We start from the raw sequence: 24,856 nt of genomic DNA on the forward strand, positions 1-24,856 counted from the left end.
TGTTTAAATGATGGATTTCAGTACCTGGGTAAGTAATTTGTTTTTCATAAACCACACCCTCACTACTGCAAACCAAGTGAGAAGGGAGGCCAGTAGCTGTCCATACACTTCACCCACTTCTTTATTATATGGTTATGAACAAGTGTACTGCCTGCCTGGACATCCCTAAACCAGGTATCCAAATAGATGAGTCCTGTTTTGAATCTGTATGACCTCCATTTCCTTGATTACTTTTTTTTTAAGATTTATTTTTATTTATTTGAAAGGCAGAGTTACAGATATAGATCTCTCTCCTGCTTGTTTACTCCCCAAATGGCTGCAATGGCCAGGGCTGTTCCAGGCTGAAGCCAGGGGCCCAGATCTGCTTCTGATCCTCCCACATGAGAGCAGGGGCCCAAGCACTTGGGCCATCTTCTGCTGCTTTACTAGGCACATTAACAGGGAGCTGGATTGGAAGTGGAGCAGCTGAGTCTTGAACTGGTGCCTATATGGGATGCTGACATCACAGGTGGCAGCTTAACCTGCTATGCCACAACATTTCCTTGATTTCTTAACATGAAGGCTAGTAGTAAGACAGATATCTGGAGATGCACATTTACTTTCTTGATACAAATGGTTTTGTTAGAATTTTACACTATGTTGTTGACAAGATCTTCTAACCAGTTATCTTACTACATTATTTCAAGTTTCTAGAAAAAAAATTCCATTTGTTTGTGGTTCTGTTAAATCTTTAACCCACCAGAATCTTGTTTGCATTCAAGTTACTGCACTGACACTACACTCTCTATGTCACCAATAGTGTCTTAATCACCAAATTCCCTAGGCACTTTCCATGTTTCATTTTATTTTACTACTACACAGAAATTTGCACAATTGAATGGTTTCACCTTGAAATTCTCTGTGTTGTTAGTATTCCGACATGGATTTTTTTTCCTAACTCTAGAGGCATTCTTTTTATCCCCTTCATCAACAACTTCCCGTCAGTCTGCATTTGTATTTTGGATGGTCTGAAGAATCCCAGTCTTTTTCATTCCTTCTGGGTTATACATCCCATTGCTTGTTCAGTCTCTACTTGGAGGTCTCCTATGTACTTAAAAATTAGTAGGCCCAAAGCTAAATTCTAAAAAGAACACTAGATATTTTTCTCTCCTTCATCCTCCTTATCAACCTAGAATGTCAATATTACATCCAAACAGCTCATGAATCCCTTTCTTCCTCTCCATCCTTCTCACCAGTACCTTAGTGAAGTTATATGTTTAAAGCCATCTAAAAGTTGTTCTCCTTCCTACACCTTCTCCAAGTGGAATAATACCTAAAAGCATAACTCTGACCATGTAACTTAAGGCTTTATATCTAGAGCAACTTGGGTGGCTTAAAATTCTTTAATATATTCCCTTTCCCTCAAGAAAGATGGATGCCATATGCCATTCTAGGCCCTTCATGGTTTGCCTTTTACTGCCTTTGCCTGTTCTCCTCTGTGGCCTTCTTTATTTTGTAATCTATAACATAATCTTCCCTGCCCTTCCCTTGCATAATTTCTGGACTGTGGCATGTGGTTATTGAATGTTTAACAAGTGAGTAAGCAAATGAATATAGCTTATAGAAAGAAAATGAAGACCAAATAAGTGACATTTTAAAGAACAGAATCTTGCACTACCACTGAAGAGCTCTGGACCCAATACCTTGGGAATTTCTTAGAATGTGGTCATATGCTAAAAATGAGCAAGATTACTGTCCGTGTCATTGATTTCATTTCACTTTAGCCATTCAGGTAGATTGCCTATTGACAATTCATTGGTGTTAATTAACATTGAGTATAAAATCAAGAGGGAAGGGAGATGAAACTGGGTATCCTGGCATCCAGTCTTTAAAAAAATAAGCTTTGTTGATGTTTATTCCCTTTTTTGGCAAAACAGAAAACATATTGTAAGATTTTCAACAATTATTTTATGCTTTAAGGAAGAAAGCTGGTGAATGCTAGCAGGCAAGATTAGACCTTCATGTAGTTTTCTAGAAAAATGATGCTGCTTTTAAACCTGGATGATTGTTGTCTCACAGGATGAATTTGAATATAGAAAGTCTTTATGACAAGTTTTCCAGATGTCTAGGAAAGAATTACACTGAAAAAAAAAATAAAAGAATTACACTGAATTCTGAAATAAGTTCTCAACTATTGATCAAATGAGTTTACTAAAGAATTTAGAATCTTAAGAAAAACATAACTATCTGAAAGAATCTATAACGTTCAATTCCACAAGTTTTAATTTATTGCCAGAGTATTTAAAAGTGAGAAGTGTTTACTTTATTTCAAGGTTTAAATTTTGATGGTAAAATCAGCTATGGGTTTGATCCATAGTCCTTAATTAAATCCTGAGTATATAATATTTGAGAAAAAAGTGGTTTATTAACTTTTATAAAATATTTATAAATATTTCTAATATATTATAAATTATATATTTAAATTTAAATATATAATATATAATTTATATTATAAATATATATTTAAAATATTTATAAATATTTTAAAGGCTGAATTACATAGAAGGAGTGACAGAAAGAGAGAGAGAGAGACTTTCCTCCACTGGTTCCCTCCCCAAATGGCAGCAATGACCAGGGCTGAGCCAGGCCAAAACAGGGAGCCAGGAGCTTCATCTAGGTCTCTCATATGGGTGCAGGGTCCCAAGCACTTGGACCACCCTCTGCTGCGTTCCCAGTCATTAGCAGAGAGTTGTATCAGAAATGGAGGAGCCAGAATTCCATATGGAATGGCAGTGTTACAACACCGCTCCTACTAACATTTTAACATAGTAAAATACTCAATTCATTAGACTGAAGAAATGAGGGACAATCTATGTTGAAAATAAAATCATTTATACATGGATCAGTTTTTTTGCAAAATGAAAGTGTTGGGCTAACCACCAGCTCATTTTCTATTTAGGAATTGTAGTTTCTGGAAACTATCTTTCTGAATCTGGGACTCTTCTAATTGATTGAAATATCATTTCTCTTCTATAAGTATCATCAAAACTTCACTTTGGGGTACAGTGTTCATCAGCCATTGTATTTTTTGAAGTTGTTCACATCATAGGTTAAATAGATGATGTGCATATCAGTTTGCTGCAAAAAATCCTATGGAGCACCTATCCATACTTACAAAGCTTAGTTGAGGACAGCATTGAAAAGAAAGGGGAAATAATTGGCTCCCTACATTTCTCTGTGCCACCTTCATGTTTAATTTTTCTAAACATAATGTACTTTCAAAAGAGAACTGTTATTTCCCAAATGATTAGAAGCAAAGAGAGCTTTTGCAAAAGCAGTCTTTTCAAGGTCATAATAATGAACGTTTTAAGAAAATGAACTCATAAAAAAGTCTAATTCACATTGTTCAACAATTTCACAAATATTTAGTTAGGGTCCTACTATGTGCCTAACACTGTTAGGAGCTGGCTTGCAAAACTGAATATGACATGATCCTTGTCTTCTGGGAGATTCAAATCTAATATGCAGAAGTGTGAATGGAGGAAAATAATGGTTAGAGGTGGCTTCCCCCACAAACTTAGAACAGAAACATAGTGAATTGAGGAAGTTTCTCCAGAGAAGCAGATGGAAAAGATGGAAAATGCGCCAGGTACTGCTGGTGGAATAAATCAGTCACCACAAAAATACAGAGTATGGAATCTCTGGAGAATGGAGACAGGACAGGTGAGCAGCCTCAGGCAGGTGAGATATACAGCACTCAGCCAGCGCAATGAAGTCAAGCCAGGGAGGAACCCTGGCAGAATTTGTGTGAGGGCTCACAAGCTATGAAAGCTATGAGAATGCAGGTAGAGTTCTAAGCTGGAGTCTCATGACCAGATTTCACTGGGAGGTAACTCGAGTGTTAGATTAAAGCTAGAATATGGATATAATAAGCAAGATTCATTGTAGCTATCATAGTATGAAGGTAAAAGTTCATTGACAATGGCATGAAAAGATGTTTATTTGATGCAAAAATCTTTGAAATCCATACATATGAGGGATCTTCAAAAAGTTCATGGGAAAAAGTATGCATGGATTTCAAAAGTTTTTGTACCAAAATAAACACCTTATTCTATTTTTCTACAAATTGTTTGAAGTTTATTTGAAGAGTATTTGTTATCTCTGTGAACTGTACCATGGGTTTGTTTGTTTTTTGTTACTATTTAGCTTAAGAGACATCCAAGTTTATTTGTGGACATTTTTAGATCAAAGTGTTGTTGTTTTTCATTTATTTGGTTTTCATTTATTGTACCCTATGTGACATACTTCACCTCAGGAAGGAATCCAATTAAGAGAGCAAGAAAAGGGTTTGGAGCAGCTAAAATTCTACTAATTGGGATTGGAGATAGCATGTGACTCACCCTAGTGGCCAGGATGTGAGCTTCCTAAAGCATGTGTTAGAATTTCTTATGATAATATGAAATATTTTTTTTAATTTTTAATTTTATCTCTCTTACCAAATAGTAATTACATAATATGCACTATTCCTCAAATGAGTATTTTACACCATTTTTAAAAGTAATTTATTTGAGAGGTACAGTTACAGAGAGAGAGAGAGAGAAAGGTCTTCTTCCCACTGATTCACTCCCTAAATGGCCACAATGGCTGGAGCTGAGCCGATCCAAAGCCAGGAGTCAGGAGCTTCTTCGGGGTCTCCCACGTGGGCGTACGGGGCCCAAGCACTTGGGCCATCTGCTACTGCTTTCCCAGACCACAGCAGAGAGCTGGATTGGAAAAGGAGCAGCCAGGACTTGAACCAGTGCCCATATAGGATGCAATTCATTTTCAGAAAATCTGTGGGAGAAAAATTTTATTCTAGTCAGTGTGATTCTCTGAAAAGAATAAAAGATCCTTTGATAACAGCATTCTTTGTTCAGTTTCCTCAAGAAAATGTTCTGCCCTTTGGGGATTTAGAGGTGTTCCCAAAGTCAAAGCTAGTGTTATTTGTTACGGGAGTGTCTATGAAGATTAAAAGAAATGACCTGAAGCTTCTCAAATAATTAAAACATTTTAGTCAATTCTTCTACCCAAGACTCTTAATTCTGAAGTCAAATGTGTGGGTTATTTTTACAGTTTACTTATTTATTTTTAAAGATTTATTTTTATTTATTTGAAATGCAGAGTTTCAAGTAGAGCAAAGGGGAGACAGACAAGGGGTGGGGAGATCTTCCATCTGCTAGTTTACTCCCCAAATGGCCGCAACAGCCAGGGCTGGGCCAGGCTGAAGCCAAGAGCTAGGAACTTCATCCAGGTCTCCCACATGAGTGCAGAGGCCCACAGACTTAGATTATCTTCCCAGGCACATAAGCAGGGAGCAAAATCAGAACAGCCAGGACTCAGACCAGTGCCCCTATGGGATGCTGACATCACAGGCGGCAGCTTAACCAACTATGCCACAATGCTGGCCCCTTTTGCACAATTTAAAAATGTTTATACGAGAAACACAAGTAGTTTATCAAAACTAATCCCCCGCAACTTTCTTTTTTTTAAGATTTATTTATTTATTTGAAAGTCAGGGTTACAGAGGGAGAGGGAGAAGGGAGGGAGGGAAAGAGGTCCTCCATCCTATGGTTCACTCCCCAGATGGCCACAACAGCAGGAGCTTCTTCCTGGTCTCCCATGTGGGTGCAGGGGCCCAAGCCCTTGGGCCGTCTTCTACTGCTTTCCAGGCCATAGCAGAGAGCTGGACAAGAAGTAGAGCAGCCATGTCTCGAACCGGTGCCCATATGGGATGCCGGTGCTTCAGGCCAGGGCGTTAACCCACTGCGCCAAAGCGCTGCCCCCCCCCCAACCCCCAACTTTCTATTTAGCGAATTGTGTGTGTGTGTGTGTATTATAACCCCTTGCTTGAACATATTCTTTATAAAGTGTTTGTTCATTTTTCTGTGAAAGGGTAAAACCAATCTTAACTATGAAGAGGAAAATCTCCCAATTCTTTCAAAGAATTTCTGCCATCTTTTCTCAAATGAGTATTCTTTACTAAAAAGTGTCTTAATCCATTTCTGTTGCTGTAAGTGAATACCAGAGGCTGGGTAATTTATAGAGTTCTACATACCTCTTGATTCTGGAAGGTGCACAGTACAAGACAGGCATCCGGCTGAGGGCATCACACAGTGAGACAGAACTAGCTTTCTGGCTTGGGTTTCTCTTCCTCTTCTTATAAACCCACTGTTGTGTCATGGGAGCCTCACTTGCATGACCTCATCAATTCCTGATTACCTCCTACAATCCCCAGTCCCAAATACAATTCATTTATGACTTTGGGGATTAAGTTTCCAATACATGACATTTGGGAGCCATATTCAAGCCATAGCGGATGGCATGATTGATACCTTCACATACACAGAGATTCTGATTGAGACTTTTTCAGGAAGATGAAGCATGGGAGCATTAGGCAAATTCTTGGGGGAGGAAATAACACTAGCCCCCGAGGAAACAGGTTCAGAAGAGACAAAAGTGCACCACACTGGGGGAATTTGTCAGTGTAGTAGCTTTCTATTTAATACTATGCTTACAGTGTCTCCTGAGATCCGAGAATTAGAAATTATTCTGGAGTGCATGTTTGGCTCAGTGGCCAACTCAGTGCGTGGTGCACCTGCATCCCTTATCAGAGTGCCTGGGTACCAACTACTCCATTTCCAATACAGCTTCCTGCTACTATGCATCCTTGGAGGCAGCAAATGATGGTTCATGTCCTTGGGTCCCTGCCACCCATGAAGAAGACTTGGATGGAGTTCTAGTCTCCTGGTTTCAGCCTGGCTATTGCAGGCTTTTGGAGGAGTGAACCAGTGTATGTAACATCTGTCTATCTGCATTCAAATAAAATATTTTTAAAATTATTTTATAAGTGGGTCAGTAATGTTTAGAAGCATCAAGTAACTTGCTAAAATCCGACGAGAAAGGGTATTAGAATTGAATCGCAGGAACTGAGACTACAAGTATGAAAGACAAGCTTCTAGTTTACAGTTTGGCTTGGATCAGCCATACTTAAACATCCTACACAAAACATTAGTAGATTTTCCATGATAATGCATATCACTGTTTTGTCTCAGGACACTGAGACAGTGTAGGATAACAGTGAGGCAACTAAGCCACTTCCTCAGTAGCTCAGCCTGGGACAAGTCACTGGGCATTTCTGCTTCTCTATTTCCTTTTCTGTAAATGTAAATGATAACACCTTCTCCATCCATTTCATTGGAAAGGTCACATGCCTAGTATGTGAATGAATTTTATTCTAAATGTAAAGCTTTTCTAATGTAATTTAGATCCATTATTACTCTTTCAACCTTCCATTCACATGGCAGATAGAAAAGATGATCTTGAATCTATAATCAAACCAACATATTTTAGTACTCTCTATAAATTTCCTAAAACCCAGTTAACCAAAATTTGAATGTCAATCAATGAATTGTTGAAAGATCACTGTATAGATGGAATACTTCTTCTAGATGTGTATATCCACTCTTGAAGAGATACAAAAATGAGTCCCAATTAGGTAATAAAAATTACTGGGTCTAAGGATTTTTTTTTCCCCTCTTTCTTTCTTGTTAAGGATCAGGGGCTTGTTCATCCATTTTCTGTGCTATTGCATTTTATTAGTTGTGATGTTCTTTCTAAGTCTCAACTACTATCCCTCACACTCTAATAAAATTTCTTTGTTCAAAAAAGCCTTCCAGTTATCTGAGTAGCATAAGCAATGGAAAATGGTGGCCTTGTGTTTTATATAATGAGACTTGGAAAGCCTCAAGACTTGGAATGCCTTAGTTTATTTCAGAGTATTCTGTGTTGTAGTTTCTTTAGAAAAGAGAGGAAAGCAGCTGGAAATGAGGCAGAGCAGAAGGAAAGCAGGAGAATTTAACTAATGAGCCATTAAAGGAAGCATGTATTAGCCCACCCATTTGACATTAACTTTACTTCTCATTCATCATTACCGTAAAAAGTGTTTATTAAAACCACATTAATTTTAAAGTGTATTATGTCTTTCACTGGCAGGGCTTTGGTTTTCTTTCATTTTTTTCTCATATTGTTTTTGTGCATTGTTATTGCAGTATGAGAAGTGAGCAGTGGGTTTAACTGTGTCACATTTCAGTGCATAGCAATTTATGTTGAAAACAAAAATTCAATGAATTTGTAAAATGGAGCAGCAGCTCCCTCTACTGTTACTGCTGGAAAAGCTGCATGCAAAGAATAAATGCCCTCTTAGAAGTTGTAGGCATGGAAATTTTCCAGTATTTGAGACTTAATTGCATATCAAAATGATAATAAAATTTATTTTTTAATTTTGTTGCATTTTATGTTTATCTTGTAGTTTAAATACAAATACTATTTCATCAACAGTTGTTTTCAGTGTCAGTTTCATGCAAGTTCTTACTTAGCCTGTAGATCTCTAAAATACCTATTTAGGGGGCCTGTGTTTTGAGGTAGCAGGTTAAGCTGCTATCTGCAACGCCTATATCTCATATGGGCACCAATTCGAGTGCCAGCTGTTCCACTTCCAATCAAGCTCCCTGCTAATGCATCTGGAAAAGCAGTGGAGGATGGCCCAAATCCTTGGGGCCCTGCATCCATGTGGGAAACCGGATGAAGCTCCTGGCTCTTAACTTCAGCCTGGCCCAGCCCTGGCCATTGCAGCCATTTGAGAAATGAACCAGTGGATGGAAGATCTCCCCCCATACACACATCCCCCATAACTCTACTTTTCAAATAAATAAATCTTCAAAATAAAATACCCATTTAGGGTGGGTGTTTGTCCTGGTGGTTAAGACACTGGTTAGTCACTTGTGTCCCACATCATAGTCCCTGGAGCTATTATTATGTAAAATAAGGGTTACCTGAGTGTAAGCCCTGCTGCTCTCCTGGAACAGTAGATCTGATACCTGGATGGCTACTAAGAGACTAACGGTGGAAAGCACAGAGTGCGGATATACTGTAAAAAGAGATGGCTCATGTCCAGGTGGGATGCTGGGGGATGGTGAGAGAGTTCATTGTGCCACTCAGGATGGTGTGCGATTTTAAGCTTCACAAATTGCTGCATCCATGATGCCAGAGTCTTGGTTCCTGATGCCAGATTCTTGCTATTGCAGATCCTGGGAAGGTATTGATGACGGTTCAAGGAATTGGGCCCATGCCACCCTGACCATAATTATGGGCATCTGGCAAATGAACCAATGGGTGGGAGCTTCCCTTCCTCCCTCCCTCCTTCCCTCTCTCTCACCCACTCTCCCTCTCTCCCTCCCTCTCTCTCTCTCCTTCTCTCTCTCCCCCTCCCTACCTCTGTGTCTCTCTCTCTCACACTCCCTCCCTCCCTCCTTCCCTCTCCAATAAGTAGAATTTTAAAAGTATATTTTAAAATACCCCTATATTATAAAATACTAATAGAAGCTAAAGCATTAATTTCATAGGAGCTTACTCCAATAAAATTTGTGCTTCTTTTCTGAAACAAAAATCGAATCTAAAATACATAATATCATGGTTTTTACTATGTAATGTTATTTTCATTATAGCAGAATTTCTTTTACCTTTAACATGTCAATCATTGTACAGTCCTAAAAGTTATAATTGTATAGCCATTTACACTTTTAAAAGATTAAAGGTATAAAATTAAGTGCCTTTGCAGTGGTCCCTATCCCACTCCACATTTGCAGATTCTTGCTTTCTTCTGTTTCTGTTACCTGTGGTCAATTGAGGTTCAAAAATACAGAATGGAAAAGTCCAGATAAACAATTTGTGAAGCTTAAAATCGCACACCACCTTAGTGGCACAATGAACTCTCTCACCATCCCCCAGCATCCCACCTGGACATGAGCCATCTCTTTTTACAGCATATCCGCACTCTGTGCTTTCCACCGTTAGTCTCTTAGTAGCCATCCAGGTATCAGATCTACTGTTCCAGGAGAGCAGCAGGGCTTACACTCAGGTAACCCTTATTTTACATAATAATAGCTCCAAAGCACATGCCAAACAGAAACTGTAAAGTGCTTCCCTTAAAGCTAAAAGATTGAACTTCTCAACTTAATGAAAAAAGAAATCATATGTTGAAGTACCTAAGGTCTATGGTAAAACCAAATCCTCCATTTGTGAAAAAATAATTCTAACAGGTTTTGCTGTCTCACCTGAAACTGAAAGTTGCAACCATGATGCATGGTAACTGCTTAATTAAGTGGAGAAGGCATTGAATTAAAGGACTCAGCACTCTCTCTGGTTTCAGGCATCCACTGGGAGTCTTAAAAGATATCCCCCACAAATAGGGGGAAAATTACTATAATTAACAAATACTTATTCATCATCTATATTTAAATCAGAATTACAAACATAGTATATACAGTGACAAAACAACAAACTACAGACAAGGTCCCTACCTTTAATAACCTACACTATAATATGAGGAGTTAGCAATGGCTAATAAGCTATTAAATAAATAGACAAAATAGTTTAGTATAAGATGCTGTAGAGGAAAAAATGGGGTCATGTGATAATGACTTAGAACAAGAGATGTTACTCTGGTTAAGGTGGTCCAAGCAGGTGTCCCTGGAAAGATGATCTGTCTTGAGAAGAAGCTGGCCATGGAGGGACAGAGCAGAAACATTCCAATCTGCAAAATCAAGGCACACAAAGGGCAAGTGATGAGGAGAAACTTGATATACTCAATAAACCTAAAGGAGCTAGGAGAAGAATAGTGCCAGGAAGGGGTGGAGAGCTGGTGGCTTTCTCACATAGCGTCATCCAAGAGTGGAAGTAGGAGTACAAGTGGCCATGAAAGCAATCAGCTGTCACATCTTTCTCTTAGAGTGTGTGTGTTTTCATCTGAGGCAGTTAGATTATTTTTTGATGAATTACTGTTTCTACTAATTCAACTAAATTGTTCTAAAATTTCTAGCCCACATTCTTGCTACTTCAGTAGACTTGCTTGCTGTAAGAAAACTGGTAAAGATATAATTGTTGCCTAAACAGGTCTTGACTGAATCTACTGTTGCTTCCTCTCTGAGAGGCTAGTTACACATTGAATCAGGTGAACAGTTACAGCAATGAAAATATGTGCCCTTAAAATACCATAGATCTAATGCCTTCCTGCACTTATACCCCATGATTTAATACCATCCTGAGCTTCCCTGTCTCCCATTTCCAACTTTACTCGTTGCACCCTGAGACCCTAAGATGCAAAGTGAATTTTCCTGCATAAAGTAAGGTCTGCCTCTCAAACAACTTGGTATCCCCGAACACATTTTGGGCTGCTGAATAAAGCAGGTGACAAAAAATATCTGAAACCATGGATTTCTTAAAACACCCTGCAAGTGACTATACTCAGTTGAAGGCACACCATATCTCAACGGAAAACCAATTCATAGTCTCACCATCCCTTCTAGAAGCCTTCAGTTAATCAGGACTTTGCCATGTTTCTAGGTTTTCCTTTCAGTGAAGAACCTCAGTCTCATCTACTAATGACTAAAGGCCATGTTCTGTAATGATAGTATCTTTAGATGAAATGAACCAAACCATTTATTTGAGTAAATGGGAATAGTAATTTCGTTTTTTAATAGAGACAAGATGACATTCCTAGATTTAAAAATGTAGAGACAAAAGACGTAAAAAGTGGAGATGTGGCTTGTTAATCATTTTTATTACCACTTGTCCCCCACTAGGGTTGTAGTCCCAGACAAAGCAGCTGTTGCCAACATTGCTAAAATTCTAGTGTCACCTTATGTGACCACAAAATACATAGACGTGCATTTGAAGCAGCTGCGAGTATCAGGTTGAGATTCCAAAAACTAGCCCTTGGATTTGATTTCCTAATTCTTTTTCTCATTATGAACAGTAGTAGTGGAATATAATTAGTCACTTTCTGGGTGCCTAAATTTTTTACTAATTTTGGTTACCTTGTCTTGGAAAAGGATTTTGCCTTTGGACACTGACTACTTTATTCATCTAGGATCATATTCTTGAAACCAACTACTGAGACTTCTAGACTGATTTATTATTTATAGCTATGATGAGACATAATATTTTAAATCTTTAATTTGTGGTCACCAAACTTATAATGGTTGGGCCCATGTACAGATTCAGCCTCATTTCCTCATATGAGGTAAACATTAAGGTTTGAGAAATCAAAGACCAATCAGATGTATTAGAACTTTAATATTTAGAAAGGCAGACTTGTTTCCTAAATAATCCTATAGTTTGCATATGATGATATCTAAAAGGATCTCCACACAATATTTAATTTTACTGTTGTATAACTTTGTGAGGTAGGCAAAAAAGATTGTCTTCATTTTAACAGTAAGAAAGCTCTGGGGCCTGGCATATAGAAATTCAACTAAATCCTTATGGTCATTTTTGTTTGCACAGTGATATCTAGAATAAAGGGAAAGACTGAAAGAAGTTATTGACTGGAGATGCAGCAAGTTTTTAAAAACAAAGAAATCTAGTAGAAAGTGAGATCCAGTAAGGCTTCAGGAATATCTGGAATGATTTTGTTAAATAGTAAAATAATTTAAGGCAAATGTGGCAAGTAGTTAATATTCAACAATGGCACATTGTGGATTCGTGAGAATTTACCATATTTTTCTATAGAATACTTGAACTAGTTCAAATTCCCTTTAAGAAACAAGAAGACCATCCTATGGGATTAGTAGAGGTTAATGTCAATGATGACTTCTTTCCTGGCTGAGCTCACCAGTGTTTTTTCCTCTGCCTGAAATCCCTTTTAGAATGGGGTTATGTGTTTTAAAGATAAAATTACTAAGTATTTTTTCCTAGAATTTCCCTGAGTTTACTTCCAGTAAACATGAGGTTCAGTTGAGCCAAGAATCGCTCATTAGAATGGCCTATGGAACACAGAGAAGCATTGAAACCACACATTCAAGTTAAAAGTAGAGACAACCATCATCCTAAAGTAAAACATACAGAATCTCCCCAACTACTCAAATTTTGCACATGCTCTTAGCTTGTATGTAACTTGTTATCACATAAGCCAGTGACATCAGCCTGTTTATCTTAAGTCCCAACCTTGTGCCTTAGAAAGCACATTTTCCCCTGCACTTTTAAAGACAGTGAATGTCATCTTTTAATTACAGTAAAGGGAGTCTCAAAGCATTGCTAGATGTTGGCTGCCTCTGTGCTTCTGGGGTGTGCATAAGCTGACTTTCCTCCTGGTTTGGGTAGTACATTCGGAGAATCCTAAGGTCAGACAAGGAGGTGGAGGCAAAGTTGTTCCCAGGGTATGGTTTTTCTTGGTGGTGATCTTTTGGGGACACCCCTGGATACAGTAACTTGTTTCACACATCCCCATCCTTCCTAGTTTTTGTGCCCCTGTGGCTTTTATCACCTTGCTCTGGGTCATTGATGTTGCTTCTGTGGGTGGCAAGGCACTCTAAAGATTCCTGCTGTTCCTTATACTGCAGGAAGCTGACAAATAATATTTTTCCTTTAGCAGACATACTGGGGAGAGACGAGTATGAAACATTTCATGGATGGATAAGCAGAAGGGCAGCATTAGGAGGGAGTGATATTTTTTCTAACCATCATGCCATGGAAGTCAGAGTCCCACTCTTTCAATAATGAAGTGGATTTTATCTGAGGAAATAAGAATCTTGAGAAATGATGTTTCTCTGCTTGGAAAATAAAGTGTTAAAAAACCAATGAGCTTCATAGCATAATTTAGAAAATCTGCTTTTATGAAATGGGTTAATTATACCCATTGAATGCATGCACTGTCACAGTCTTGTCCTCCTACTCTTGTTGCAAAATGACAAGTGAAACCAGGGACTGTGCAATTTTGGAGAACAATCGGGTCACATATTGAGTATTTTGCTTATTCATACAACCATAAACTGCCTGTGCTTGAGTTCCCTCAATTACACAGCTCAGTATTAAGGCCAGAAGCAGACAAACCCAGCGCAAGCGAGCACTTTCCTGGAATACACAGAGGAATGAGTTTGAAAAATGTCCAAAGTGGCAGATGTGAAAAATATTCATTCACGATCCGGAATCTGCCTTCACTGCAATCCTTCACCTGTTAACCACACTGCTGCTGAACTTCTGAACCAGGAATGCTGGTGATCGCCCAGGCTGAGACACCTAGGAGCTACAGATCTGTTTAAGTATGGCACAGCTATGTGCCAATATGGGGAAGAAACTGGCTAAGACAAGAGGAGATCATGGATCACAGTGCTGCTCAGAATTTCCAATGATTCCCCCAGAAGGAGCACATGGCTGCTGGCTTCCAACCAAATTTCTATTTGCTTTTGAGGGGAAGTTCCCAAAAGGTGTCCTTGCTGACTGTGTAAGCCAGCATATTGTTGTGCCACTTAAATCCTTTAGATTCCCACAAAGCTGATATATACATCTCTTCTTCACAACAGAGTACAATGGCGCTGTTCTAGTTTTATTGGGATACTTCAATTCCTTTGTGTGTGACCACTTTCTCACAACTGTTGTCCACTGTGATTGCATGCTCATAGGAGTTGCAGCTCACCAAAATCATTTATCACTTACAGGCAATATTATTCTCTAGGTTAGCTACTCTTTTATTCTCCTTCCTTGAGCACTTTTGTTTTTCCTTTTGTTTTTCTTTGCCCCTCATTTATGTGGTGTTACTGGATCCTCAACAGTTACTTAAGATGCTAACTGAGTTTGCTGACTTCCTTTTCCTTTTCAGCCTGTTCACTTGTTTCTCCCCTTTCCTCTCTAATCCAAGTCCCTGTGATTTTATTATTTCTCTGCATCTCCAGTAGTTCCTCTCCTGATGCTCACCATCCTCCCATTCTGGCCACTTTGCTCTTGATCTTTTCATGTCACCCAAGTCTTTGAAAGTGCACATCTACACAATGTCTAAGAGTTCCCTCTCATGGCCTATGTTGATTGTGTACTTCATTAAGGGATCCTGTAATCTTTTACCGCAGTATGCTCTTCCTGATTATTTTAACTAACTTCAAGATGATTGATATTTTATTTTACTGTCACCTCTCTCTCTGTGAGACAGCTGAAAACAGAATTAAAAGATCAAGGCCATGGGGTCTGATAGGCCTGGTTGAAACCTACCTCTTGTCTACTAAGTGTATGACCTTGGGTGAGATATTTTGTGTTTTGTTATATGTAAAATAAGGAAAACTGCTCTTTGCTGGATTGTTATAAGAGGTAAGCGTACCAATATTTATAGCTGTGCCATGGTTTGAGTATATTTCTGTTCCTAAAATTCAGGTACTGCCAAGGTGAGAGTATTAAGAAGTCTGGCTTTTTGGCCGGCGCCGTGGCTTAACAGGCTAATCCTCCGCCTTGCGGCACTGGCACACCGGGTTCTAGTCCCGGTTGGGGCGCCGGATTCTATCCCGGTTGCCCCTCTTCCAGGCCAGCTCTCTGCTATGGCCCAAGAGTGCAGTGGAGGATAGCCCAAGTGCTTGGGCCCTGCATGGGAGACCAGGAGAAGCACCTGGCCCCTGGCTTCGGATCAGCACAATGCGCCGGCCGCAGCGGCCATTGGAGGGTGAACCAACGGCAAAGGAAGACCTTTCTCTCTCTCTCTCTCTCTCTCACTGTCCACTCTGCTTGTCAAAAAAAAAAAAAAAAAAAGTTATTAAGCCACGAGGGCTGCTCCTGTATTAAAGGAATTAATGCCCTTATAAAAGGGGCTTCCCAAAGTTTAGCTAAGTTTCTAGCTTGCTCTTCTGCCATCTGCCATGTGAAGACACAGCAAACAGGCCTTAACCAAAACAAATGCCAGAATCTTGATCTTGGACCTACCAGACAGTGAGATCAATGACAAAATAAGTTTCTACTTTTGTAATAAATTACCCAGACTCTGGTGTTCTGCTACAGCAGCATGAATGGACTAAGACAATTTGCCACCCAATGGTTACTTTCAAAAGGTAATTATTGTTATTCATATTATTATTAACTCATTTTAGCATTCCTTGCCATCTTCTCCTTGTTTTTGTCTGTCTTTCCAAAGATTTAGTCCAGGGATTACCATTTCCAAGGCAAAAGTGTTCAAACTTTTCTTAATCCTTTCATTATCATGTGCATGTAACTTCTTCTATCTGCTTTTCTCCCCTCCTTTCTATTTTCCTCTAGTCAAGTCTTTATAAAGAAACGTCATCCATCTAAGAATGGTGGCCTTTAAACATCCACATTGATGCTATAATCACTCGGAAAAACTCATCAGACTCAATAGTCAATGTAAATGAAAATATCTGTTTAGGGGCTGGCGCCTAGGCTCACTTGGCTAATCCTCCGCCTGCGGCACTGGCACCCCCGGGGTTCTAGTCCCGATTGCTCCTCTTCCAGCCCAGCTCTCTGCTGTGGCCTGGGAAGGCAGTGGAGGATGGCCCAGGTGCTTGGGCCCCTGTACCCACATGGGAGACCAAAAGGAAGCACCTGGCTCCTGGCTTCAGATCAGCGTAGTTCCGACTTTAGCAGCCATTTGGAGGGTGAATCAATGGAGGGAAGACCTTTCTCTCTGTTTCTCTCTCTCACTGTCTTACTCTATCTGTCAAATAAATAAATTAAATTAAACATATCTGTATAAGAACAGTGGGGCTGGCATTGTGGTGTAGCAGGTTGAGCCGCTTGCCTACAACGTTGGCATCCCATATCAGTACTGTTTCAAATCACAGCTGCTCCATTTCTGATCCAACTACCTGATAATGTGCCTAAGATGGCAGTGGAAGATAACACAAGTATCTGGGTTCCTGCCTCTGATGTGGGAAATCCAGATGGAGTTCCAGGCTCCTGACTTCAGCGTGGCCCAGCCCCAGCCATTGTGGCCATTTGGGGGAGTAAACCAGCGAGTGGAAGAGATCTCTCTCTCGCTTTCTCTCTTTCTCTCCCTCCTCCCTCCCCCCTTCTCTCTGACTCTCCTTTTTTTTTTTTTTTTTTTTTTTGACAAGCAGAGTGGACAGTGAGAGAGAGAGAGAGAAAGGTCTTCCTTTTGCTGTTGGTTCAACCTCCAATGGCTGGTGCGCTGCGGCCGGCGCACCGCGCTGATCCGAAGCCAGGAACCAGGTGCTTCTCCTGGTCTCCTATGGGGTGCAGGGCCCAAGCACTTGGGCCATCCCCCACTGCACTCCCGGGCCATAGCAGAGAGCTGGCCTGGAAGAGGGGCAACCGGGATAGAATCCGGCACCCCAACCGGGACTAGAACCTGGTGTGCCGGCGCTGCAAGGCAGAGGATTAGCCTGTTGAGCCACAGTGCTGGCCCAAACTCTCCCTTTTAAGTAAATAAATCTTTAAAAAACCAAAAAGAATGACAGTACTTCAGATTTTATGACTGTGTCTTCCAATTAGCATGGAGACCTGAGTTCTCCAGGAGCATTTTTCCATTTTAGTCCCTACCTCTTAAAATTGAAGCTATCTTTAAGACTTGACTAAAAAGAAGTAACTGCATTTCTCTGAGCCTCATGCCAGAAGAGCAAGCACCCTTACCCTGATGGTGATGTAGGGAGAGAAGGTTTGGAGTCTCCTCTCCCATTTCCTGAACCCTTCTCCTGTCTTGGGGCTGTCTTCTCCCATCTCTACTTCCAACATGCCACTTCTTCTACTCTCTTTTTCTGTCCCATTCAACTTCTCAGGAAATTATGGATTAAAAATCTAATATAGTAGATAGGAATGACTTTGGGACTTGGTTCTACACGTTGTTTATTGTATGATTTTGGGGCAAATCTCTTGGTTATTTGCATCTATCAGATGAAAAATTTAATAGTACCCATCTCATTCAAATAAGATAATGTGTTTTACAATCACATTACCCTGCCATCTGTGAAAATGATTCTAGAATTTCTTGAACTGTGTAAATATGAAGCATTCATATTACATCTTTCAAGAGAGTTTGCATTTGACCTAGTTAAAAAAAATAACACCACCAAATAAATAAGTCTTTCTTTGAAAAGTTTTGGACATAAAATAGAGCATGTGAGAGATATTTTTGAGGAAAATGAGCTCCTTCCAGGAAGCTAAAATTTCAGTTGGTATGTACTATCTGGTCCCTGTTCACTGTTCTGGTAGCTTGTAATCCCAAACATGAGAGCGTGAGGTTTCTGTATTGAAATTCAAAAGTAATGTAGACACTCACTGAATCATCTCCTGGATTCCAGACACATGTTTTACAGTTTTTAGAGTTTCTAGGAATTTGAACTGGGAAGAGGAAGTATTGGCATCTCCTCAGACACTAAAATGTTATAGCAGAATGGTTCCAAGATAAATAATGTTATAAAATTATGGCTGTTTAACATATAATGAAATCCCAGAGAAACTAAAAATTCATTTATGTCAAATATTAAGACAAATAAAAGTATCTTTGGGTTTTTTTTAAGGAAATGAAATGATTCCTCAAATATTTTCTGTCTAAAGAACATTATTGATTCTTTTTTTCTGAGTTACAGTACAAGTTTATATACTGTAATTCTGGTCCAGAATCCATCCATGAACTCTTTCCTACTGATCTGGAGCTCCCTACAGCTTTGCATTCAATTAAGTAGTCAAATTATTAGATTAATCTAAACCTGTTGGCCCTGTCCTCTGTGTATTTGGAAGCAGCAAGCCCTTTGCTCTGTTTGATATTATTTATAACTGAAACCAAAAACGGCAAGCAAGAAATTGGCTTTCCCCAGAGAATTTTTCTTGTAAAAGCAATGAGTCCATTGTATTCCGCAAACGTTTGGTGCAGCCTGGCAGGGCCTGAGTGTGTGTGTGTTGGGGGTGGGGGGGCAGAGAGGGTAGGGCATAAATTGGGAAACTGCCTTGTACCAAGATCTATGTAAAGATGAATTTGAAAGGATTGAACCTTCTTGGCCTCAAGGAGTTTTCATTCTAACTGGAAATATAGATCCTAATACAAGCCACTATAGTCAATATAAATGTGCTTTTCCTAAGATTTGTGTGATGTGTTATAAATGAAAACATATATGAGAGAAAATTTCATTTCAACATTAGTTTTTCCAACCATTATCATTGCTTCATCTCTTAATTCCAATGTCTGAGTTTAGACTTCCTAGTGCTTTATTTAAAACACCAAAGAAAAAATAATGACTGACATCTGCCTTTTCTACTAGCCATTAGCATATTGGAAATGTTCCCTGAAAATTAATCCAAATGACTTTCCAGAAACAAATTGTCTGTCTATTCTTAAACAAAGCTCTCTCTTTTTTTTTTTTCTTTTGCATGATTTGGAGGGAGTTGATTAGTAAAGCTTCTTTCACAGAGGTCTTTGATATTTCAAAGGTTGTTACTGAAGTTAATTAGAAACCCACAGGGCCAAAGGCAGTTGTGTGTAACCTGAAAATACGTGTTTGAGAATTCTGGGAGGGGACTGAAGTGCTGTGGTTCATGGAGATAAGTGGCATCCAGATGGCTCAAGGAGGCTCTGCCAGCGGAGTTACAAAAATCTAAAGGTGCTTTTAGAGAAAAGAGTAGAATGAAAAAAAAAAAAAAAAAAAAGTCCAGGAGTGAGGATCAGAGCATGTGCATATGAGTTAACTGAGCAGCCATGGAGAGCTCAACGCACAGTGCCTAGGGTTTGTTAAACCTCAAACAAAAGGCTTAAGCCATGATTTGCACATAGAGTTTATGAAAAACAATGGGGTTGTGCAAAAATGTTTCTTTGAGCAAGGTGAATTGACTGAAAAGTGAGAGTGCAGCTAAGATCAGCACAAAGGAAACTCGGTTGTTTAATAGGAAGAACTCTTTCTGTCTTTTAGACTTTGGGAACATGCAGCTAAAACCCAAATCTACTCAGGAAATGATAATGCAAACACTCAACATTTTTGCACTATACGTCTCATAACTAAGGTGGCAGACATCATGGTATTTCTCTGTTCTCTCCCCATAGCAAGATTTTAACCAAAAATTTCTTAAATGCTACTGAAACTATTTATGAAAGTATGTACTTCCCAACTTGAAAATCACTTTATTCATTCACCAAAGCAAGAATGTTTTCTTGGAATAGGAAACATCATCAGGAGCTCTACAGACTAGGTTTATAGACCTCTCAGAGTATTTTACATCAGTGCAGTTGGGTTCTGAACAGGTGTGTCTCCCTGGAGTTCATTATCATTTTAAAGCAGTTCTATAATTGTGTACTCATCACATTAACCTGAATGTCCTGTGTCTTCCAATCTAAGTGGGGTGAAAAAGAGTGCCATAAAAGATAGGCATTGTGTAGCCATGATTTCTGTAGTTATGTTGTGAGTCACTGTTCTGAGCAAGGTATTTGGACAATTTTCCTTTCTGTAAACCTTCAACTGGTTTTCCTAATAAAGCTCCTAAGAGCATTAGCCAAGGCTGAAATAGCCTCTGTAGCTAAACTTTTTTTTTTCTTTTTTATTCACTAAACTTGGGTGATCTAAATGTCTCCTTGATAGGTCTATATAAGCAGAAACCTCAGGGAAAGTAACCTCTCAGGTGCCCCAGAGCATCTACTAACATACTGTGATGTCTGGAGACCTGTCACTTTCCACAAATGCTTAACTTCCTCAGAGTTAATTGACAGCCCTCAAGACTGATGGCTCTTACTAACCTTGGAAACAAATGACTCCTTGGGTCTTCTCCAGCTATGTTTCATATCAGAACAGAAGATAGAAAAATAGCAAAATTCTTGATACTGTGACTGTCATAGAGCCACCAATTCCAAATCCCAGATCTGCATTGTTTTTCTAACTGTAAACAAGGAGTTTCTCTTGGCATTTATATGCAGAGTTTCTCTATGGCCACTGGTTCCTGTGTTGATTGAGGTTGTTTCTCTCTGACAGTTCCATAAAACTTGTCTTCAAACTGTATTTTATACTTTGTGCATCTCTGTGGGTACGAACTATTGAAATCTTTACTTAGTATAGAGTTGATCTTCTGTACCTAAGGTCAATTAAAAACGAAACTTAACGAAGAATGGGATGGGAGAGGGAGTAGGAGGTGGGATGGGAGTGGGAGTGGGAGGGCAGGAATGGGGAGAAGAATCACTATACTCCTAAAAGCAAAAGCTGCACATATGAAGTTTATATTCACTAAATAAAAACCTTCCAAAAAACAAAACCCACAAAGTGGGTCATTGCTACACTGATTGCCATCAGTATAGCAGTAGACTTTCCAAAGACTCTAATCTAGTATCTCCTTTCAGCCTCCGCAAGGTTCCTTCAGTCTGCTGCGCAAACTTGTGTAAAGTTTTGTTTGCAGGGTAGATTGTGAATCTGTTATATTAAGCTCAAAATTTATGTACCCAAAGTATCCCAGTTACTAAAACAGTAAGAAAGAAAATTTTCTCGTAAACATTCATGATCAAATTAAGCAGTAGATGAGAACCTATTTTGGGCTCAATGCTAATCTTAAATATTGGCCTTTCCACATACCAGTGGTACATCTTGAACCAGTTAACATTTCAAACTCTCTCTTTCTCTTTGAAATAGAAGTGATGATTCTGCTTTCCTCATGGTGTTGTAGGGATTACATGATTTAATTCATATAACACCCCTGTTAGATTGCATGGCAAACAGTAAACACTGTATAAATGTTTGCTGCTATTATTTGATTCCTCTGCTTTATTTTAGACACTGTGTTATTAATTTGTGATCCCTAATAATTAATACTTTATTAACTAAAATGAATGTGTGAAAGTAAATTTCTCCACCTCATCATTACTCTTAGATATAATTGGCCTTATCATTCATATATGTGCATATACCCATATGCATTCCTGATAGTGCTACTTCGTATGGTATCCAAAATTCCTCTTTATGATTTGTTTGCAGAAGTATCAGTATGTATGGAACCTCATGTCTCCTGAGTTTTATGAATGAGATCTTAACTTGCATCTTCTTGGCAAGAAACTTTTTACAACAGTCCCCAAATCAGTGATTAATTTGCTCCTTGATTCATCTAACTGACCTAGAATACTTTACACAAAGCTGGTTGATGGAACAATAACATGAAAAATATATGATGCCGCTAGAATTCTTTTCTGACTTTACCTCTCTTTTGATTTCAACAAGGTAACAGCCTCGTTTGTCTTTCCAATCATAGTCAGCTCCATTACTCGTGAGGCTCATTATCTTCAAGCGCTATACCAACCTGCTTCCAAGCATCCATCACCATATCCTTGTGTCCTTTATGTTCAGTAGCACAATGCAAAGATTTCCTGTTAAAAGAAATCTTTAGTTGCAAGCTGTTCATAAGAAACACCCAGCACAAATGTTAACCAACGTTAATTTTTTCTGTATGTCCAAGGTTTTACCTGTATTAGTGAATGCAGCCAGAAATTTTTCCTTCAAATTTTGTTCACTGTTCAAAGCTTTCATTCTGTTTTTAAAAAATAATCTTTGTATAATGGTGCAGTTTGATCTGCTCAATTTTCTTCTTCCTGTGTCTTGTCTTCCCAGGGGAAAGGTTAAGGACTTTGCCACTATAATATTTTCTCTCCTCCTAGCTTTCAAGGTCTGAATGAAATATGTGATCTCTTTTATGAGATAGCTAAATCCATTTTGGCCTGAACTACTTGATCTAAAATAATGCTAAGCTTCATATTTGTCCATGGCTCTCTTCCCAAAATTTAATCCCTAAAAAAGCTGAAAAACTCCTTTCTTCCTCTCTTCATAGAGTCTTTAGAGACAAACATGTCTTCTAACTACCCCATGCTCGGCACACTGTTTATTGAATAGTTCCAGCCCAACTAAAAAAAATCTACTTAAATATGTATCTACTTAAATGTCTGAAGTCTGAGTTTATATAGCAAACATCTTTTTCTGATCCCAAAACCCATGTGCAGCCCATTTTCATACAATTCAAAAGAGGAAGGCAATAGAAAAAATATTTCCCAAGTTAATAACATGTGGAGGCACACATTTCTCTAATACATTAATGAAGCTGTGTGAGAAGTGCCAAAAATAAACCAAAGCTATAACATCTTCCCTAAGAGAGTCCTAGGGGTGCAATTGCTGTTAATAAAGAACACGATGATGGTTGACCTTCTGATGCACCATTACTTGTCCCACTTAGGAGTTCTCTGCATTCATGCAGGACTTCACCTAGAAATACCTTTAGGAACCTGATGATAAGTTAATGTCCATGCACTCTAGGTTAATTAAGATATTGGACCAAGGAGTTGTAAGATATATTATTTAAATACATATTATTTTGATAAATACTTACATGTTTGGTTTGTTTCTCATACAGGGACCTCCAGGATTGCAAGGAATACAACAGGCTTTTGATGGACATTATAACAAGGTATGGCTTATAAAAAAAAACTTATATACTAGAGATTTTATGTGATAATATTTTTGGGGAAAAATTTCTTAACTTTCAGTTTTTGATACATGATTACATACATATAAACATCTTTACAACTATAAAATTAAAGAATTATTATAAACCCAGCACTTTAATTATAAAATTAAAGAATTATTATAAACTCAGTGCTTTATAAGTTAAGAAAAAGTATAGTCCTGAGAAAGGATGTCAGCAAGAGAGTGAGACTCAAAGATAGAAATGAAATGATTGATTGATTCATCATCCAATAAGAAATACTTAAGGCCTGATCACTTTGTCTGAGGCAGCCTGTCTACTGATTAGTGTCCAGTATACACAGAATAGCTCATCATTGACACTTGCAATGCAGAAGACATTAGAGAAACTCCCCCTTTATGTTTCTCCTCCCTATGGTTTTACCTTTCTCTTCCTAATATTTCCTCTGACTACTGTTAGTTCCTCCCTGCTCGAAAATCCCAGAGATATTTTGTGCTAGCACAGGCTTTGGATATAACAGGTGCTCAAAAATAAAGTTTGTTAAATGATGAGCTAATTAATTCAAAATCCCAATTCTTTCTTCATCAGATTAAGGTTGACATAAATACCTAAATAACTAGTTATTGATAAATCTAAAATAAAATTTATAGATGAAGTGTTATACTTTTTAATTTAAAATGGCAATCCTATCTTAAATTTTCTCCTTTATTTAGATCTTCCATGAAGAATGTATATTTTTCTAATTCTTTATTAAACAATTTAATAGCTCTACATTAGCTTTTAGAAACTTGGGACTTGGCACAAGTAAAAAGAACACTGAAGCATGTCTAAATTTAATCAATATGATAACATTTACTGTCAGAAAATAGGATTTATCATAAATGCTTTAAAATAATGAGAATAAGTTGGCTCTAATGCCACAGTGTCAGCTAGAAAAACTTAAAGAACACTATACTGCTATCACCCTTGGTATAAAATTTACTAAGTTGCTACTCAGCTACTTAAATATTTGCTATCCCTAGCAAAACTTTTAAAGCTCCTATCTTTACAGGTCTCACAAGGCAACGTCTATGTATAGTTTATTTTACCGATGAGTCAGTTTTCCCTTAAATGAAAATGTACGGAGCATTTATATTTTAGAGTCTGAAGTGAGAATGTACGTTCTTAAACTTTAGCATTTAGCAAAAATGAAGGCTGACTGGAGCAGCCAAGTGGAGAGTCTTGGTACTAACAAACCAGTACTTTGAACCTAGCTACTAACTTACCAAAAAAAGAGCTCCCAATACCATTATTGCCATTACAGAATTGAAGTTCACAGTATTTAGTACACATGTGTCCCCCACAGTGACGTAAGAGATGAAGCATAACTGGATAAGAAGAGAAACTATAGATTTTTTTCATAAGCAATGCACTAGAACCATTGGCATCTGAAGGACTTAGACCACCTCCTCTCACGCTCAGCTTCACAGAGAGGCCTAAATTTGCAAGGAAGAGCACAATGCATGCTGTCACTTGGCAGTGTCCCCACCACCCTTCTGTTTTTGGATTTCTATGTTGTTTCATTTCACAACTTATTGCATGCCTGTTCAGCTGGCTGTAGCAAATGAACACAGAGATTGGA

At 38.6% G+C, this 24,856-nt stretch overlaps 1 protein-coding gene across 1 annotated transcript in view; it reads left to right on the forward strand.

The window, feature by feature from the left end:
• Positions 1-24,856, forward strand: part of COL19A1 (collagen type XIX alpha 1 chain) — a 415,287-nt gene that overhangs the window by 264,524 nt on the left and 125,907 nt on the right. The window contains exon 16 of the mRNA XM_062187570.1: positions 23,164-23,217. Within this exon, the coding sequence (XP_062043554.1) occupies positions 23,164-23,217 (54 nt within the window). The remainder of the gene's footprint in view (positions 1-23,163; positions 23,218-24,856) is intronic.

This window comes from Lepus europaeus, chromosome 3 (assembly GCF_033115175.1).
Source record: "Lepus europaeus isolate LE1 chromosome 3, mLepTim1.pri, whole genome shotgun sequence".
In the NCBI taxonomy this organism is placed as follows: domain Eukaryota; kingdom Metazoa; phylum Chordata; class Mammalia; order Lagomorpha; family Leporidae; genus Lepus; species Lepus europaeus.